The following is a 20,134-nucleotide window of genomic DNA, read 5'->3' on the forward strand; positions in this document are numbered from 1 at the left end:
AAAAACCATCTCTTCTTCTCTTTCCTAATTCATTAGCTGAGAACTGGTACCCAAATGTGCAAATAGACTTTGTGTTTAAAACAAAATGTAAATTTCTATCTGTAGAAATGGATCTATTGGCAGTTTTGCATGGGTGCTACATTGCTACATTGCTGTTAAGTGAGGAATGAGCCTGTGTGCATTGACGCTTATTTGGAGCTTGCAACACAATTCTAGTGCCAAAAGCAGGCTTTTTTTGAGCAAGAATGTACAGGGGAGAAGGCTGCTGCTTTATGCTGCTGGGTAACTCCACCAGAAGGAACATCAACAGATAAATTGTAGACTCTGTATAGCACCAATCCTTTGTTTTAAATTGTTTTAAAGTATAATGGACTTATTGTTTTATTGTTTGAAATTGAGATGTTAATCTTTATATGATTGTTAGCCGCCCTGAGTTCATTTGGAATAAGAACATAAGAACATAAGAGAAGCCATGTTGGATCAGGCCAACGGCCCATCAAGTCCAACACTCTGTGTCACATAAGAACATAAGAGAAGCCATGTTGGATCTGGCCAATGGCCCATCCAGTCCGACACTCTGTGTCACATAAGAACATAAGAGAAGCCATGTTGGATCTGGCCAATGGCCCATCCAGTCCGACACTCTGTGTCACATAAGAACATAAGAGAAGCCATGTTGGATCAGGCCAATGGCCCATCCAGTCCAACACTCTGTGTCACATAAGAACATAAGAGAAGCCATGTTGGATCAGGCCAACGGCCCATCAAGTCCAACACTCTGTGTCACACAGTGGCAAAAAATTTTATATACACACATACACTGTGGCTAATAGGTGGCTAATGGGTGGGATATAAATGGAAAGGAAGTAAAGGAGTGCAGTTCTGGCTGGCTTGGCACCAGGGGGTGTGCCCTAATATGCAAATGAGTTCCTGCTGGGCTTTTCCTACAAAAAAAGCCCTGGCCATAAGTGTTTATCTGTATGCTTAGCGGAGGTTCCCTGGCAACCCTTGGAGATGCTCTGGAAGTGCACTTGCTACATTCTGGTTAGACATACAACAGAAATCAGTTCGCCACAGAAGGTGGGTGTGTGCAGCACTGACTGGCCATCACTAGTGCCATCCTGAATCCACTCTTGCCAGAGCGGGGTTTTTTCTTTTTTAAAAAAAACCCTAAATGAACTTTTAAATGTATAGGTACCATCAGGGCATTTTTTGAGCAGGAATGCAGTTCCGCCTGGCTTGGCACCAGGTGTGTGTGGCCTAATATGCAAATGAGTCCCTGCTGGGCTTGTTCTACAAAAAGCCCTGTGCGGAAAATGGTGCCATCAGGGGGTGTGGCCTAATATGCAAATGAGTCCCTGCTGGGCTTGTTCTACAAAAAGCCCGGTGCGGAAAATGGTGCCATCAGGGGGTGTGGCCTAATATGCAAATGAGTCCCTGCTGGGCTTGTTCTACAAAAAGCCCTGCACGTGAAAAAATGGTGCCTCCAGGGGGTGTGGCCTAATATGCAAATGAGTTCCTGCTGGGCTTGTTCTACAAAAAAAGCCCTGGGTACCATATCAATTAGCAAAAAGAATATAACTCAGTCTGGACTAGGTTCCAAAATGAACATTAAAGAGAGGGTTGCCAATCTCCAGGTGGCACCTGGAGACCTCCTGCTATTACAGTTGATCACAAAATGACCACGATCAGTTCCCCTGGAGGAAATGGCTGCTTTGGATGGTGGACTCTTATGGCATTGTATCCTGCTAAGGGTCCCTCCTCAAACCCCACCCTCCCTAGGCTACACCCCCACCCAAATCGCCAGGTGTTTTCCAACCTGGATAGCCCAGGCAAGTCAGATCTCAGAGGCAAAGGAGGCTGCTCCCTGTCCTTAGGCCTTATTTGGATAGGAAACCCCCAAGGAAGTTCTGGGTTGCGCTGCAGAGACAGCCAATGGCAAAACCACTTCTCAGTGTCTCTTGCCTTGAAAACTCTACAGCAGGGTGTCAAACATACAGCCTGGGGGATGGATCAGGCCCCCAGAGGCATCCTGTCAGGCCTGCAAGCAAATCAAAAGTAGGTTTGCAACTGACAGATACACATCTGAACAGCATAGTCAAGATTGCTACAGCACAGACGCTGATGCAGCAATTCAGAGCAAGAGGTGTCAGTTATCAGAGAATGTTAAATAAACAAAATATTAAAAAGGTAAAGGTGGTCCTCTGTGCAAACACCTGTTGTTTCCAACTCTGGGGTGACGTTGCATCACAATGTTTTCACGACAGACTTTTTACGGGGTGGTTTGCCATTGCCTTCCCCAGTCCTCTACACTTTCCCCCCAGCAAACTGGATACTCTTTTTACCAGCCTCGGAAGGATAGTTGGCTGAGTCAACCTTGAGCTGGCTACCTGAACTCAGCTTCCGCCGGGATTGAACTCAGGTTGTGAGCAGAGAGTTCTGACTCAGCCTTCTGTCCTTCCGAGGTCTGTCAAATGAGTCCTGAGCTTGCTGGGAGGGAAGTGTAAAAGACTGGGGAAGGCAATGGCAAACCACCCCATAAAAAGTCTGCCGTGAAAACATGAAAGCAATGTCACCCCAGTGTTAGAAACGACTGGTGCTTGCACAGGGGTCTACTTTTACCTTTCTTAATGTAAACGATACACAGAATGGCTCAGATGTTCCTTCCCTGCTCCCATTGCAAAAGCTGTGCTAGTATTCAGGATGGGGCTTATCTGAGCAGTGCCACAGCACACACACCCCACAACCGGCTCTCATCTTTAGGTGGAAACTGGGTTTTCTGCATCGGCTTGGAATCTTGATCTCGGGAGGGAAGTGGAAAGAGAGCCAGTTTGCAGGGTGTCCAGTAAAAAGAAATAGGTTAAGGAAATCTGATCCAGTCTGCAGCTCCTGGTATTTCAAGGCCTCTCATTCTCTCCCTCTCCCTCCCTCCCGTCTCAGAGAAGGTAAGGCGTATTTTTGCGTTCACGTACAGACAGGCGTAAATTCAAAAAGGTGGTAGACCATACTTCATGGTATGCCACATCTCATTCATCCTTCAGGGAAACCAACAGCAGTGGGTGACCTGGGGCTGAATTCTGTCCCACGCTCTGACTGGAAGCCCTGCTGTGAAAATCAAGATGTGTGTGAGATAGGGTTGCCAATCCCCAGGTGGTGGCAGGGGATCCCCCGGTTTGGAGGCCCTCCCCCCTCTTCAGGGTCATCAGAAAGCAGGGGGGGGGTGGGGGGAGGGAAATGTCTGCTGGGCACTGCGTTATTCCCTATGCAGACCGATTCCTATAGGGTATCGTGGAAAATCGATCTGTCGGTATCCGGGGCTCTGGGGGAGGTGTTCTTTGAGGTAGAGGCACCAAATTTGCAGCATAGCATCCACTGCCTCCACTCAAAACACCCTCCGGGTTTCAAAAGGATTGGACCAGGGGGTCCAGTTCTGTGAGCCCCAAAAGAGGGTGCCCCAATCCTTCATTATTTCCAACGGAGGGAAGGCATTTAAAAGGAGCGTGGTCCCTTTAGATATGATGACCCAAACTCCCTTTGGAGTTCGGTTATGCTTGTTGCAACCTTGCTCCGGGCTCCACCCCTAAAGTCCCCAGATATTTCTTGGATTGAACCCTAGTGTGAGAGGACTGGGGTCGCTCTTGTGTTGGAGAGTCTCCTTCTAGACATGCTCAGAGGCACAAGCTGTGTGTTTCCGGGCTGGCCCTTGTCACAAGCCTTCACCTGAACATCTCCCAGATCTTTTCATTTGGGGGCTGTAGTGCAAATGAATGTGGTGATTCCTTCTGAGAGGGGCCCGGGGCCTGCCCGGGGAACTATCCCTGCTTCCCATAGAGATGGCTGTTTGGCTTGTGACCTTGGGCTGGCAGAGGCTGACAAGCCCTTGGGAAGCAAGGTCTGGGCGTAAAGGGAGTCTGTTGTCTCTCAGCTCTCCCTTTCCAGCTGCCATTGTGGATTCCCACTGAAGGAGCAGCGCTCCAATCTGGAGCAACTTTGCAACAATATGTTCAAATTAGAAGCTGCTTTACAAAGACCTCTTTCTTGAATCCGCAGAGAAGCGGGGAGGAAGGGAAAGAGGTAAGCTACTGGTCTAGCGGTGCAGCTTGGAAGGGGCCAGCAGGGGTGGCTGGGACTGGCCACCAGCGGGGGACAGGGAGAGTAAGGTTGCCACCTCCTGGTGGGGAAACTCCTGGAGATTTGGGGGGTGGAGTCTGGGGAGGGCGGGGACCTCAGTGGTGCCCAATGTCAGAGAGTCCCCCCTCCAAAGAAGCCGTTTTCTCCTGGGGAGCTGATCTCTGGTGATGAGATGTAATTCTGTAATCCCCAGGTCCCACCTGGAGGCTGGCAACCGTAGAGAGCATGCAGAATGGGAGCAGGCAATTCCAGGCTCATGGTTTTTTTGGGGGGAATGGGGTATCAACCCCATCCCTCTCTTTTGGAACTGTGAAGATGGGAAGTCAACGGGGAGAATGCTTATTGGCTGTATTCAAGGAAAGGAAAGGTCCCCTGTGCAAGCACTGGTCGTTTCTGACTCTGGGGTGACGTTGCTTTTACAACGTTTTCACAGCAGACCTTTTTACGGGGTGGTTTGCCATTGCCTTCCCCAGTCATCTACACTTCCCCCCCAGCAAGCTGGAGACTCATTTGACCGACCTTGGAAGGATGGAAGGCTGAGTCAACCTTGGGCGGGCTACCTGAACCAGCTTTTGATGGGATAGAATGCAGGTCGTGAGCAGAGAGTTCAGATCACAGTACTGCAGTACTGCTGCTTTACCACTCTGCGCCACGGGGCTGCTTTTTTGTATTCAAGAATCAATGCCAAATCTGATAAAGTGGAGTTGGATCCCTGGGCAAGCGATAACGGAGTTTTTAAAAAATGTCCAGACGCTCTGGATGTGGAACTCTCGGCTCTCCTCTGGTTTGGCCCCCAGGGGAGGCTCATTCTGAGTAAAAGTGCCTGGGGGGTGGGCTGCTGCGATGGCCTCCCCGCAAGAGAGGGCTGCATTATTGGGTTGAAATCAAAAGAGTTTCCGGCTCAACATCAGGAAGAACTTCCTGACCGTTAGAGCGATTCCTCAGTGGAAGAGGCTTCCTCCTCAGGAGGTGGTGGGCTCTCCTTCCTTGGAGGTTTTTAAACAGAGGCTAAATGGCCATCTGACAGCAATGAAGATCCTGTGAATTTAGGAGGAGGTGTTTGTGAGTTTCCTGCATTGTGCAGGGGGTTGGACTAGATGACCCTAGAGGTCCCTTCCAACTCTAGGATTCTATGATACTCCACCCTGCCACACACACTGCAAGGAAGAGAGGGGAGGAGAAGGACAAGGGAGAATGGCTAGTCTCAAGTCACCTGGGGAGGCAAATAGAAAGCCTCTGGGTTAGAGTTAGGGTTGCCAGCCTCCAGGGGAGGCCTGGAGATCTCCTGTTTTTGCAACTGATTTCCAGCTGGCAGAGATCAGCTCCCCTGGAGAAAATTAGTATGTTGCAGGCTAGACTCTGTGGCCCCTCCCCTCCCCAAACCCCACCCTCTGCTGGCTCCACCTTCAAAGTCTCCAGGTATTTTTCAACACAGACCTGGCAACTTAGTTAGCGTTGCCAGTCTTTGCCTCAGCCATGATGACAGGGGACAGTTTTGACTTTTATTTTAGTTGCTCTTGTCTTCTTGGAAGGCGAAGCCTCAGGGGGAAATGGGAGACTTTCTCCAGGCTGAGTTTCATTCCATTGCTTTGAGGAAAGGAAAAGGTCCCCTGTGCAAGCACCAGTCGTTTCCGACTCTGGGGTGACGTTGCTTTCACAATGTTTTCACGGCAGTCTTTTTTACGGGGTGGTTTGCCATTGCCTTCCCCAGTCATCTACACTTTCCCCCCAGCAAGCTGGGGACTCATTTGACCAACCTCGGGAGGATGGAAGGCAGAGTCGACCTTGGGCCGGCTACCTGAATCCAGCTTCCTCCGGAATCGAACTCAGGTCCTGAGCAGAGAGTTCGGACCATAGTACTGCTGCTTTAGCACTCTGCGCCACGGGGCCACTATTGCTTTGAGAGAGTTCTTAATCTTTATCTTTGCTTCCACAGCCTTGGGATGGGGGGAGATTTTGTATTACTGTCCAAGACAGCCTTCCAGTTCAGGAAATGCTGGAGTCTTGAGGGACTCTGCTTGGAGTTGACAATTATGGCCCACCTGCAAGGGTCCAGTTGCCAGGTCTGACTCAAGAAACAGCTGGAGACTTTGGGGGTGGAGCCAGGAGGAAGGTTGTGAGAAGCACAATTGAACTCCAAAAGGAGCTCTGGCCATCTCATTTAAAGGGAACCGAAAAGGAAAGGTCCTCTGTGCAAGCACCAGTCGTTTCCGTCTCTGGGGTGATGTTGTTTTCACAACGTTTTCACGGCAGACTTTTTATGGGGTGGTTTGCCATTGCCTTCCCCAGTCATCTACACTTTCTCCCCAGCAAGCTGGGGACTCATTTGACCGACCTTGGAAGGATGGAAGGTGGAGTCAGCCTGGAGCCGGCTACCTGAACCAGCTTCCGCTGGGATTGAACTCAGGTCGTGAGCAGAGGGCACCGACTGCAGCTTTACCACTCTGCGCCACGGGGCGCTTCTAAATGCCTTGCCTCGTTTGGAAATAATGGAGGATGAGGGCACCTTCTTTAGGGGCTCTCTTGTGTCCTTATGAGGTGACTGGGAAGCACTTGAACTGTTTACAAACATATAAAAAAGAGAAGTAAGAGGAGGTGGAACTGGAGAGTAGCAGCCCATAGCACAATGGAGAATCTCAGGTAGTGGATTTGCTGGGCGTCTCTCTGTCGAGCTCCACCTTCTTTCGCTTGCCCCCTTCTGTAATTTTTGCTTTCTGTGACTTCCATAATCAGCTCCTGGAACTGAATCCAGCTGTTCTCCTGCAGACCAATCCTGAGACCCTCTGGAAGTTTCTTTCTTGCTGTTCCACAGACCAAGGAAGCCGATCCAGAGGATAAGGTTGCCAACTTCCAGGTGGGGCCTGGCATTCTCCCAGAATGACCACTGCTCTCTAGACCAGGGGTGGCCAATGGTAGCTCTTCAGATGTTTATTGCCTACAACTCCCATCAGCCCCAGCCATTGGCCATGCTGGCGGGGGCTGATGGGAGTTGTAGGCAAAAAACATCTGGAGAGCTACCCTTGGCCACCCCTGCTTTAGAGTGGAGTACAGGATATAAGACAACTGCTTTGCAGAAAGAAGGAGAAGAAGAAGATAGACGATATTGGATACTGAATTTAGAGTGGAGTAGAGCAGGGGTGGCCAACGGTAGCTCTCCAGATGTATATTGCCTACAACTCCCATCAGCCCTAGCCGTTGGCCATGCTGGCTGGGGCTGATGGGAGTTGTAGGCAAAAAAACATCTGGAGAGCTACCGTTGGCCACCCCTGCTCTAGACTACAGAGATCACTTCCCCTGGACAAAATGGTGGCATGGGAGGGTGGGCTGTCTCGCCTTCTGCCCCCCTGTGGTCCCTGTTCTCCCCAGGGTCCACCTCCAAAGCTTCAGGAGTTTCTCAACCCAGACTTGCCAGCCCTACCAAAAGATCAAAGCTTTGACCAAAAACAGTACAGCGGGCTGAGATATAGGGTTGCCTACCCCAGGTGGGGGCAGGAGATCCCCCGATTTGGAGGCCCTCCCCCCACTTCAAGGTCATTAGAAAGAAGTGTGTGGGGGAAATGTCTGCTGGGCACTCATTATTCCCTATGGAGACCGATTCCCCTCGGTATAATGGAGAATTGATCTGCTGGTACCTGGGGCTCTGCGGCGGCTGTTTTTTGAGGTAGAGGCACCAAGTATGCAGCATAGCATCTGGAGACCCTCCTCAAAACACCCTCCAAGTTTCAAAAAGATTGGACTAGGGGGTCCAATTCTATGAGCCCCAAAAGAAGGTGTCCCTATCCTTCGTTATTTCCAATGGCGGGAAGGCATGTAAAAGGTGTGCGGTCCCTTTAAATGTGACGGCCAGAACTCCCTTTGGAATTCAATTATGCTTGTCAAATCCTTGCTCCTGGCTCCACCCCCAAAGCCTCCTGGCTCCACCCCCAAAGCCCCAGATATTTCCTGAATTGGACTTGGCAACCCTACTGAGATGTTAAAAGAGCCATTGGAGCCAAGAGGTTGCTGCCGGCACAGCCAGGTTCTCTGGGCTCAGATTCTCTGCCTGCCTGTGGCTCTCAGGGCAACAGAATTCTCCCAGTCAACGAAATAGCCAGCCAGCTCCCCCATTCCAAATGGCTTTTTAATTAGACTTTTAGCTGCAGTTTGGTGCAGATCTTTGTTTTATTAACACCGTAGGCTTAATTACTGTACTGCTGGCTTGGAAACATCTGTTTTAGTCCTTGTGGTTTTTCATCTTTATGCTGTCGTTGCTTCTTGTTGCTAGACTGTTTTACAGGATTTGTTGCTGTCTTTTAAGTGCTTTAAACCGCTCGCAGCCTTGGGATCTTGCTGAGAGGCAAACAACTATGTAAAATAACCAGCTAGGGAGTCTTGCAGACTCCTTTTAAAAAATCTTTGGGAAAGGGACCCTTAATGTAAGCTAGTGAAGCAAGACACGCACCAGACGGTTTTATCCAGCGGCGCACAAATGAAAGCATCACCCTGGTCAGATGCTCTTGTTCATAAAGTCTCTCTCTGGAGAATGTTCCTTGGGACAGAGCTGGTTTGAAGTGGGGCTGCCCTTGATAGGGTCTGGGGTCTTCAGTTAGTGCAGCCAGGACCACATCGACATGTTTTTTGAGGTGGGGGGCAAAATTAAAAAATGGCACCCCCTTATGGGCCCATAGAATAGAATGGACTCCATTCCCAATTTGGCAGCCCCCCCTACAGCGGTGCCCAGGGCAACCCCCCCTCTGCACCCCCTTATTTGGCCCTGGGTGCAGCCAGGATCACTCCAGCCGTGTTCCATCTACATCGGCTCTCAGCTTGCTTTCAGGCACAACTCAAGGGGCTGGTCTTGACCTTCGAAGCCTTATATGGTTTGGGACCATCAAAGGACCTCCTGCTGCATTACGGGTTACATCATAAAAATGGTCCTTAGTGAAAACAGTAAAAAAAACAACTTAAAATATAAAATCTAAGATTACAAAGATTCAGATGGCTAGATTCTGCCTCACAGATGTGACCTATTGTCCAAGTCCAGCAGATCTTGTAGCGCTGGGATGCAATGAGGGAGGGGAGGCCGGTAACAAGTGATGCCCACCAGACAACACAGTTATTCTGTAATCTGGTAGATCTGCTCTTAACATGTTTGTTTGGAGAAATTGTTTATACTGAGACAGATAAATTACTATGCTTTTTTTCCTGCTTATTAGTTTTCTCTCTCTCTACGTTTTATGATATTTTAAATCTGTTTTTTTTTCTTTCAGTTTGAAATAAGTAAGTTAGAAGGATAAAGATATTTATCAAAGATTTCAGGTTTTCACGGCTGGTAACATCATTAGGGTTTGTAGAATCTTTCGGGCTCAAGTGCCGTGTTCTACTGGAGAAAGTTTTCCTTCCAGACGTATCGTTCTCAGAACGAAACGTCTGGAAGGAAAACTTTCTCCAGTAGAACACAGCACTTGAGCCCGAAAGATTCTACAAACCCATAAAGATATTTGTTTCTTATGCTCATTTTAACGACGACATTGTTAAAATAAGTTAAGTCTGTATTTTTAATACGGTTAAGCTTAGTTCTGTGTTGAGACTTCTCTGACTTTTTAATGCTGATATGTGCTGAAGAAGAATAGTTTAGACTTGTGTTTTAAGTAATAGTTTAGTAAAAAGTGCATAATGAAAGATAAAGTTGGTAAAATATAAGGGGAAAATTTCATACTTGCAGGTAGAAAGAATTGGGTATTTCATTTGGAGGTAGAAATGTAACTGATCAATTTGTATTTTTCTTTGTTTCTGGTCTCCCACTCTGTATCCACCCCTCCCCCTCTTAAATGCTTCTGTATCTATGCTTACGCTTTTTCTTTTTATAGTTAAAATCAATAAAAATTATAAAATTAAAAAAAAAAACCCAAGTGACGCCCACTGCCTCAGCTGAAAGCCTGCCGAAAGAGCTCTGTTTTACAGGCCCTGCGGAATCGAAGCAGATCCCACAGGGCCCGGATCTCCAGGGGGAGCTCATTCCACCAGGCAGGGGCCGGGGCTGAAAAGGCCCTGGCCCTCGTCGAGGCTAGATGGACGTCTCTGGGGCTGGGTATTACCAGGAGTTGTTGGTTTGCTGACCGTAAGGACCTCCGGAGCTCATACAGGGAGAGGCGGTCCCGAAAGTATGCTGGCCCCTGGCCATATAGGGCTTTAAAGGTTAAAACCAACACCTTGAACCGGATCCGGTACTCAATGGGTAGCCAGCGCAGTTCCCGCAGCACAGGATGGATCCGGGCCCGTATAGGCGACGAAGTCAACATCTGTGCAGCAGCATTCTGCACCAGCTGGAGTTTCCAGAGGAGGGTCAAGGGCAGCCCCACGTAGAGAGAGTTACAATAATCTAGCCTGGAAGTGACCAATGCATGGGTTACTGTGGAGGTTGTGGGGGTAGAGATACGGGACCAACTGCCTGAGCCGCCTCAGATGGAAAAAGGTCAATCTGGCAGTGGTGGGAAAAAGAAGAAGATGATGATGATATTGGATTTATACGCCGCCCTCCACTCCGAAGAATCTCAGAGCGGCTCACAATCTCCTTTATCTTCCTCCCCCACAACAGACACCCTGTGAGGTGGGTGGGTCTGGAGAGGGCTCTCCCAGCAGGTGCCCTTTCAAGGACAACCTCTGCCAGAGCTATGGCTGACCCAAGGCCATGCTAGCAGGTGCAAGTGGAGGAGTGGGGAATCAAACCCGGTTCTCCCAGATAAGAGAGCTCTGGCTGACCCAAGGCCATTCCAGCAGCTGCAAGCGGAGGAGTGGGGAATCAAACCCGGTTCTCCCAGATAAGAGAGCTCTGGTTGACCCAAGGCCATTCCAGCAGCTGCAAGTGGAGGAGTGGGGAATCAAACCCGGTTCTCCCAGATAAGAGAGCTCTGGCTGACCCAAGGCCATTCCAGCAGGTGCAAGTGGAGGAGTGGGGAATCAAACCCGGTTCTCCCAGATAAGAGAGCTCTGGCTGACCCAAGGCCATTCCAGCAGCTGCAAGTGGAGGAGTGGGGAATCAAACCCGGTTCTCCCAGGTAAGAGTCCGCACACTTAACCACTACACCAGACTGGCTCTCCTGGGCTTCCATAGTTAGAGAGGCATCCAGAAATACCCTCAGGCTCTTCACCCTCGATGTGGGCATCAATGGAGCCCCATCAAAGGATGAGAGCCTGATCCCTGACCCCAGCCCCCTATAGCCTCTAGACACAGCACCTCCATCTTCGATGGATTCATTTTCAGCCGGCTCTGTTGCAACCAGCCAGCCACGGCTTGCAATGCCCTACCCAATTCCTCTGGGGCTGAATCCGGGTGGCCGTCCATCAGCAGATAGAGCTGGGTGTCATTTGCATATTGATGACACCCCAGCCCATAGCTCCGGCTGATCTGGGCAAGGGGGTGCATGTAGATGTTGAATAACATTGGGGAGAGAATTGCTCCCTGCGGCACACCACATTGTAATGGGTACTGCTGGGGGAGTTCACCCCCAAGCGCCACCTTCTGTCCCCGACCTTGGAGAAAGGGGACCAACCATTGAAGGGCCAGCCCCCGTATCCCTGCGTCAGCGAGCCGGTGGGCCAACACTTCATGGTCAACCGTATCAAACGCTGCAGACAGATAGAGAAGGATCAGCAGTGCCGAACCACCTCGATCCAGATGCCCCTGGAGATCATCCACCAAGGCAACCAACACTGTCTCTGTTCCATGGGCAGGGCGGAAGGCGGACTGGAAGGGATCCAGGACAACAGCGTCCTCCAAGAAAGCCTGAAGCTGCGTTGCCACCGCCCTCTCCGCTACCTTGCCCAGGAATGGCAAGTTTGAAAGTGGGCAGTAGTTTGCTAGGACCGTAGGGTCCAGAGATGGTTTCTTCAGGAGAGGACGGACCACTGCCTCCTTCAAGCCCCCAGGAATGCCCCTGTTGAGAGAGAGGGATCACTATGGTGATCTTCAGAGGCCCTGCTTCACATGCCTACACCTTTGGGGATTAGGCGGCTGCTGGCAGCCCGGGGCAGGGCCTTCTTGGTCATGGCACCAACACTCTGGAATGTCCTCCCCAGGGAGATCAGTCTGCCCCCTTTCTGTTTTCTGTCTTCCGTTAGCGGGCAAAGACTTTTTAAAAATGTGTTAGGCATTCCCTTAGTGATCCTGCCTTCCTAACCAATGTTTTGATTGCAGTTGTTAATGTCTTGCACAAAGGGCTTTTCTTGTAGCGGGAACTCCTTTGCATGTTAGGGCACGCACCCCTGATGTAGCCAGTCCTCCCAAGAGCTTACAGCAGGCCCTGTGCTAAGAGCCCTGTAAGCTCTTGGAGAATTAGCTACAACAGGGAGGTGTAGCCTAATGTGCAAAGGAATTCCTACAAAACAAGCTTTGCTTATGCATATTTTAGCCCCGTTTTTAATCGTTTTAATGATTTTGATGGTTTTAGAATGTGATTCTATTGTCTGTGTTTTTAAATTATTAGCTGCCTTGACTGCCCATGCGAGGACAGAAAGGCAGGAGAGAAATGTTGTGAGTGAACAAGATGCACCGTGTACCCCTCCCTCCTGGGTCTGCACCACTGCCAGCCTGGCCCAGGCCTAGCCCTTTGGGCATTGCTTGACCCAGCCAGCAGCAGCAGGTGCCCAGGGTGGGATGCCAGTCTTCCCTGTGCCACAGGGCTGGGATAGGGTTGCCAATCCCCAGGTGGGGGCAGGGGATCCCCCGGTTTGGAGGCCCTCCCCCTGCTTCAGGGTCGTCAGAAAGGGGGGGGAGGGGAGGGAAATATCTGCTGGGCACTCCATTATTCCCTATGGAGACTTATTCCCATAGAAAATCATGGAGAATCAATCCACGGATATCTGGGGCTCTGAGGGGGGCTGTTTTTTGAGGTAGAGGTACCAAATTTTCAGCATAGCATCCAGTCCCTCTCCCCAGAATACCCTCCAAGTTTCAAAGCGATTGGACCAGGGGGACCAATTCTATGAGCCCCTAAAGAAGGTGCCCCATATCCTTCATTATTTCCTATGGAAGGAAGGCATTGAAAAGATGTGCAGTCCTTTTAAACGTGATGGCCAGAACTCCCTTTGGAGTTCAATGATGCTTGTCACACCCTTGCTCCTGGCTCCATCCCCAAAGTCCCCAGACATTTCTTGAATTGGACTAGGCAACCCTACGCTGGGACCAGCCAAGCCCCTTCAGAGCATCGGTGCCATCTTCACGGTGCCACCCTTGCCAGTCGTTTGGTGGTGGGGGGGAGAGGGTTGGCCAGAGAACCAGCCTGTTTTGAGGAGGGGGAGAGAGCAGCTGCTCTCTGGGGCATCCTAATCAAGTGGTGGTTTCCTTATTCCCCGTAGAAACCAGCGCCGTGGACGAAGCCAAACCAGTTGAACATGGAGGGGGCTCTGATCGCCCGGGACCGAGTCGGCGTCCAAGACTTTGTCCTTCTGGATTCCCACACGAGTGAATCTGCCTTTCTGGACAACCTTCGCAAGAGATACCGGGAGAACCTCATCTATGTAATGGCCACACTTGTCTGCTGTAGTGATGGACCCCTCAGGTTGCCACCTCCAGGCTGGGAAATACTTGGAGATTTGGGGGGGGGGGGGTGGAGCCAGAGGAGGTAGGGTTGGGGGGGGGGAGAGACTTCAGTAAGGTATAACATCGTAGGGTCCACCTGCAAAAGCAGCCATTTTCTCCAGGGGAACTGATCTCTGTTGCGTGGAGGTCAGTTGTAACTCCAGGAGAACTACAGGCACCCCCTGGAGGATTATACAACAACACAAAAAACTGTGGAAAATAACGAATAAATCATGAAAATTACTTCAGAAATAGAATTCATTAAGTTTTAAACACTACAACATCACATATTACTGCATATTATCAAGAATTCATGAATACAAGGTATAAAGTGCAGAGAATAAATTTTCAAAAGGGCTTGCAGTTAATCATGTCCATTGCCGACTTGAAGATGCTTGAAGACTATTCGACCCGACTCCGCGGGGCAAATAAAGTGCAGTGTCAACCGTGTTGCAAATGCAACAGAGCTCGTGTCACAAGAATGTGGTATGCTGGGTGCTGATAAGTGGGAAACGTCTCTCAGATGAAGACACTTGAAACAGTATTGCAGGCTTTACTGTTAGAGGCTGATGGCTATCCACTATATATCAAACTTCTTTAAAGGATGAAAGTTTAAAGTAACGTCTTAAAATCAATTTTTTTTTTTTTTGAAAAGCAAGAACTATCTGCATTTGCAACACGGTTGACTCTGGCACTTGATTTGTCCCGCCGAGTCGTGTGAATAGTCTTCAAGCGTCTTAAGTCGGCATTGGACATGATTAACTTCAAGCACTTTTGAAAATTTATTCGCTGCACTTTATACCTTGTATTCATGAATTCTTGATAACATGCAATAATATGTGATGTCGCAGTGTTTAAAAATTAATTAATTATATTTTTGAAGTAATTTTCATGATTTATTCGTTATTTTCCACAGTTTTTTGTGTTGTATAAGTCGCTTTGTCCTGTGGAACTCTAGGCTTCTCTATGCCACCTGGAGGCTGGCAACGCTGGTGGATGGTATTGCTTGCGATGCAAACTGGGTACTCATTTTACCATGGATGGAAGGCTGAGTCAACCTCGAGCTGGCTACCTGAGCCCAGCTTCTGCCGGGATCGAACTCAGGTCATGAGCAGAGGGCTCCGACTGCAGTACTGCAGCTTTACCACTCTGCACCATGGGACTCGGTGGAAATGAAGTACACCCTCCCTAATATACACTTCCAAGGGAGTATTTATCACCAGTTTGTGTTTGGAAGGCTATTTTTTTAAAAATGATGTATCAAAAATTCTGATCTAGTGATGTTTTCTATGAGCCCCTCTGATTAGCCTGTTTTTGTCTGGATGTTTGTAACAGTTCTCGTTTTCCTGTAGACGTACATTGGCACCCTCTTGGTGTCTGTGAATCCGTACAAAGAACTGGACATCTACACGGTGAAGCAGATGGAACAATACAAAGGGGTCAACTTCTTTGAACTGCCACCACACATGTAAGCAGAACCTCCAGCTTCCTTTCTATCTCCTGTTGCCCCACTCTGAGGGATAAGTTGGGGGGGGGGGAGGTGTTTTCCTCCTGAAGGAGTTTTAAAGTGGAGCGTCCCTATGCATCCGTGCCAAGGATTCTGCAACTTGGTAGTAGCAGAGAAGCGGCTCTCCAAGTGGAAAATCAACTCCCCCAACCACATATCCTTAAAAAGATTGAAAACATAGTTGAAACAAGACTTTAGAAAAGCAATTACAAGAGGTTTACAAGATTATGCCCGGGATACTGAAGGTAGAGAAAGAAGTACTATTCTCCCTTTCTCACAATACAAGAACTCATGGGCATTCCATGAAATTGCTGAGCAGTTGGGTTAGACGGCCCCTGGGTTTTTTTGGCCACTGTGTGACACAGAGTGTTGGACTGGATGGGCCATTGGCCTGATCCAACATGGCTTCTCTTATGTTCTTATGTGACACAGAGTGTTGGACTGGAGGGCCCTTTGGTCTGATCCAACATGGCTTCTCTTATGTTCTTATGTGACACATAGTGTTGGACTGGATGGGCCACTGGCCTGATCCAACATGGCTTCTCTGGTGTTCTTATGTGACACAGAGTGTTGGACTGGAGGGGCCTTTGGCCTGATCCAGCAGGGCTTCTCTTATGTGACACAGAGTGTTGTACTGGATAGGCCATTGGCCTGATCCAACATGGCTTCTCAGATGTTCTTATGTGACACAGAGTGTTGGACTGGAGGGCCCTTTGGTCTGATCCAGCATGGCTTCTCTTATGTTCTTATGTGACACAGAGTGTTGGACTGGATGGGCCACTGGCCTGATCCAACATGGCTTCTCTGGTGTTCTTATGTGACACAGAGTGTTGGACTCGATGGGCCATTGGCCTGATCCAACATGGCTTCTCTTTTGTTCTTAAGTTCTTAAAACGGTGGTCTGGAAGGAGGGCTTGCTAAAGGAATGCTGAATGAAACAAAAAAGGTCTCCACCTGTTGGCAGAAGAGGAGAACTGAAGGGACAGGCCCACGACTGAGAAAGGCCATGGGGGAAATTGTAGCATGTGGTGTTGCTAGGGTTGCCAGTTCTGAGTTGGGAAACTTTTGGAGATGTGGGGGTGACGTCTGGGGAGGACAGGGACCTCAGTGGGGTACGATGCCCCAGGATCCACCCTCCAAAGCATCCGTTTTCTGCAGGGGGACGCATCTCTGTAATCTGCAGGTGAGCTGTAATTCCAAGGGAACTCCAGGTCCCACCTGGAGGCTGGCGCCCTTGGTTTTCCCCAAGGCAGACAAAGTTAGTACTCTCGGGTCATGAAAGTTTGGCATGGCTGAGATCATCTGTATGCTCCCGTTGACTCTGTGTCTCCTCTCTAGTTATGCCGTAGCTGACAATGCCTACCGGGTCATGTGCACGGAGAACAACAACCACTTCATCCTGATCTCCGGGGAGAGCGGGGCGGGGAAGACGGAGGCCTCCAAGAAGATCCTGCAGTACTTTGCCGTGTCGTGTCCCACGACGGAGCAGCTGCAGATTGTGCGGGACCGGCTGCTTCTCTCCAACCCCGTGCTGGAGGTGAAGAAAAGAGCAACGCGTAAAGTAGATGGTGTGAAGCATTTCCATGTACCCAGGCTGCAACGCTCCCTCTAAGCTGCGGAGTCTTGTGAGCAAAAATTCTACTTTGTGAGCTCCTGGCATGGAAGTTGTGAGCTGCTGCATACATTAGTTTGCTCTGGGGTCATCCTTCCTGAGCTAAGACAAAAAGGTCTCCGCTGGAGGCTAAAAAACTGTGCACTAGCTCACACTAACTCAGCTTAGAGGGAACACTGCCAGGCTGCTGTATCATGTGCTGTGCTTACCAGGCAGAGGTGCTACCACTGAGCCACCGTCCCTCCCATATATATGAACATATGAAGCTGCCTTATACTGAATCAGACCCCCCTGGGTCCATCAAAGTCAGTCTTGTCTACTCAGACTGGCAGCAGCTCTCCAGGGTCTCAAGCTGAGGTTTTTCACATCTATTTGCCTGGACCCTTTTTAGTTGGAGATGCCAGGGACTGAACCTGGGACTTTCTGCTTACCAAGCAGATGCTCTACCGCTGAGCCACCGTCCCTCTCCAAAATCAGTCTTGTCTATTCAGACTGGCAGCAGCTCTCCAGGGTCTCAAGATGAGGTTTTTCACGCCTATTTGCCTGGACCCTTTTTAGTTGATGATACCGGGGATTGAACCTGGGACCTTCTGCTTACCAGGCAGATGCTCTACCACTGAACCACACAGCCCTTCCCCATGAAGCTGCCCTCTACTGAATCAGACCCTTCTTGGTCCATCAAAGTCAGTCTTGTCTACTCAGACTGGCAGCGGCTCTCCAGGGTCTCAAGCTGAGGTTTTTCATGCCTATTTGCCTGGTTCTTTTTAGTTGGTGATACCGGGGATTGAACCTGGGACCTTCTGCTTACCAGGCAGATGCTCTGCCACTGAGCCTCTGTCCCTCCTCAAATTAGAAAGACATGCATAAGAATTCAACAAGACAAGAAACAAGTTCAAGTTTATTTATATCCCGCCCTCCCCACCGAAGTGGCTCAGGGCGGCTCACAACACATAAAAATCTAACATAATTTGCATTTAAAACATCTTACACAGTTAAAACAGTGGAATAATAAAACATATAAAACATATAACAGCGGTCTATCAGAACGACACTCAGCTTCCAATGCCAGTTAATTATAAGCCAGCCGGAAGAGGGCTGTCTTACAGGCCCTGCGGAACTGACCAAACATGTCTAGGGGAATTAAAAAAACAAAGAAAAGCACCCCACAATTCCAAACGATAAGCATGGCGTATAGCAAAGGCTAAGGATAATAAAATAAATAAATTTGTGTTCTGATGCATGTTTATATTTCCCCCTCCAGGCTTTTGGAAATGCAAAGACTCTGTGCAATGACAACTCTAGCAGATTTGGGAAGTATATGGATATCCAGTTTGATTTTAAGGTAAAGACGATGCGGAGGCGGCCTCTTGACAAAGGAAAAAATGTCTCTTGGGAATCTGCATCCAACCGTCCCTGATATGACAACGCGTTTAAAGCCTGGGTCCCCCAAGGGATGTCTGTGGGCATCCGCCAGGTGTTTTTAGAACGTGGGTGGGGGCAAGGGGGGGCTTTTGCCCAGCAAGGCTTCTGAGAGGCTGTTGGAGATCTGACCGTCTGTGCAGATTTTTAAAAACGTTGCTTTGGCAGCAACTGCGCCCCAAATCTTCACTGCATGGCTGAAGGTAAGCTGCAGCAGTGTGTCAGAATTCCAAAAGCACCTGCAGGCTCAAAAAAATGTGGGGACCCTCGCTTTAAGGTGAGTTCTCCTGATGTCTCACTAGGGTTGCCAATCCCCAGGTGGGGGCAGGGGATTCCCTGGTTTGGAGGCCCCCCCCCCGCTTCAGGATCATCAGAAAGTGTGGCGGGGGGGGATTGTTTGCTGGGCAATGATTCCTATAGAGTATAATGGAGAATTGATCTTCGGGTATCTGGGTATCTTTGAGTATCTGTTTTTTGAGTTAGAGGCACCAAATTTGCAGCATAGCATCCGGTGCGTCTTTCCAAAAGACCCTCCAAGTTTCAAGAGGATTGAACCCGGGGGTTGCAATTCTATGAGCCCCAAAAGAAGGTGCCCCTATCCTTCATTATTTCCAGTGGAGGGAAGGCATTTACAAGATGTGTGGTCCCTTTAAATGTGATGGCCAGAACTCCCTTTGGAGTTCAATTACGCTGGCCACAACCTGGCTCCACCCCCAAAGTCTCCTGGCTCCACCCCCAAAGTCCCCAAATATTTCTTGAATTGGACTTGGCAACCCTACGTCTCACAGAGAGTTTGGTTGCCACCCAACACATGTAGGACATATTGTGCATTTGAGCCCTGTGTTGAAGGCCAAAGCCCCTGCTCTGGGTATGCATTGCAATCATGCCAGAGAACTGAGCTCTTTTTATTTTTTTTCCACCCCACCCCCCTTTTCTGTTTGTTTTTTCCCCAGGGTACTCCCGTAGGGGGTCACATCCTCAGCTACCTGATAGAGAAATCCCGCGTTGTCCACCAGAATCCAGGGGAACGGAACTTCCATGTCTTCTACCAGCTGCTGGAAGGAGGGGAAGAAGACCTCCTTCGTGGGCTTGGGCTGGAGCGCGATCCTCAGAAGTACCTTTATCTAATACAGGTTGTGTGATCCTTAGACGCCTCTCGGTCTATATCGCAGTATTCTGGAAGCCATGGCCTGGACTTAAGAACATAAGAGAAGCCATGTTGGATCAGGCCAGTGACCATTCTAGTCCAACACTCTGTGTCACATAAGAACATAAGAGAAGCCCTGTTGGATCAGGCCAATGGCCCCTCCAGTCCAACACTGTGTCACAGAAGAACATAAGAGAAGCCCTGTTGGATCAGGCCAATGGCCCCTCCAGTCCAACACTGTGTCACAGAAGAACATAAGAGAAGCCATGTTGGATCAGGCCAATGGCCCATCCAGTCCAACACTGGGTCACAGAAGAACATCAGAGAAGCCATATTGGATCAGGCCAATGGCCCCTCCAGTCCAACACTCTGTGTCACATAAGGACATAAGAGAAGCCATGTTGGATCAGACCAATGGCCCCTCCAGTCCAACACTCTGTGTCACATAAGAACATAAGAGAAGCCATGTTGGATCAGGCTGGTGACCATTCTAGTCCAACACTCTGTGTCACACAACATCCAAAACCCAGGTGCCATCAGGAGGTCCACCAGCACAGCTAGAAGCCCTCCCGCTATGCCTCCCCAGCACCAAGAATACAGAGCATCACTGCCCTAGACAGAGTGTTCCATCTACATTTTGTGACTAACAGCCACAGATGGACCTCTCCTCCGTATGCTTATCCAATCCCCTCTTGAAGCTGTCAACGTTTGTAGCTGCCGCTACTTCTTGTGGCAGTGAATTCCACATTTAATACTACT

At 49.5% G+C, this 20,134-nt stretch overlaps 1 protein-coding gene across 1 annotated transcript in view; it reads left to right on the top strand.

Annotated features, from left to right (window-relative positions):
• MYO1H (myosin IH) overlaps window positions 1-20,134 on the top strand; it is a 102,606-nt gene that overhangs the window by 23,945 nt on the left and 58,527 nt on the right. Inside the window, exons 2-6 of the mRNA XM_060249872.1 lie at window positions 13,468-13,629; window positions 15,043-15,158; window positions 16,536-16,734; window positions 18,071-18,151; window positions 19,182-19,361. Coding sequence (XP_060105855.1) covers window positions 13,468-13,629; window positions 15,043-15,158; window positions 16,536-16,734; window positions 18,071-18,151; window positions 19,182-19,361 — 738 coding nt within the window. The remainder of the gene's footprint in view (window positions 1-13,467; window positions 13,630-15,042; window positions 15,159-16,535; window positions 16,735-18,070; window positions 18,152-19,181; window positions 19,362-20,134) is intronic.

The sequence above is a fragment of the Heteronotia binoei genome, chromosome 11 (assembly GCF_032191835.1).
Source record: "Heteronotia binoei isolate CCM8104 ecotype False Entrance Well chromosome 11, APGP_CSIRO_Hbin_v1, whole genome shotgun sequence".
In the NCBI taxonomy this organism is placed as follows: domain Eukaryota; kingdom Metazoa; phylum Chordata; class Lepidosauria; order Squamata; family Gekkonidae; genus Heteronotia; species Heteronotia binoei.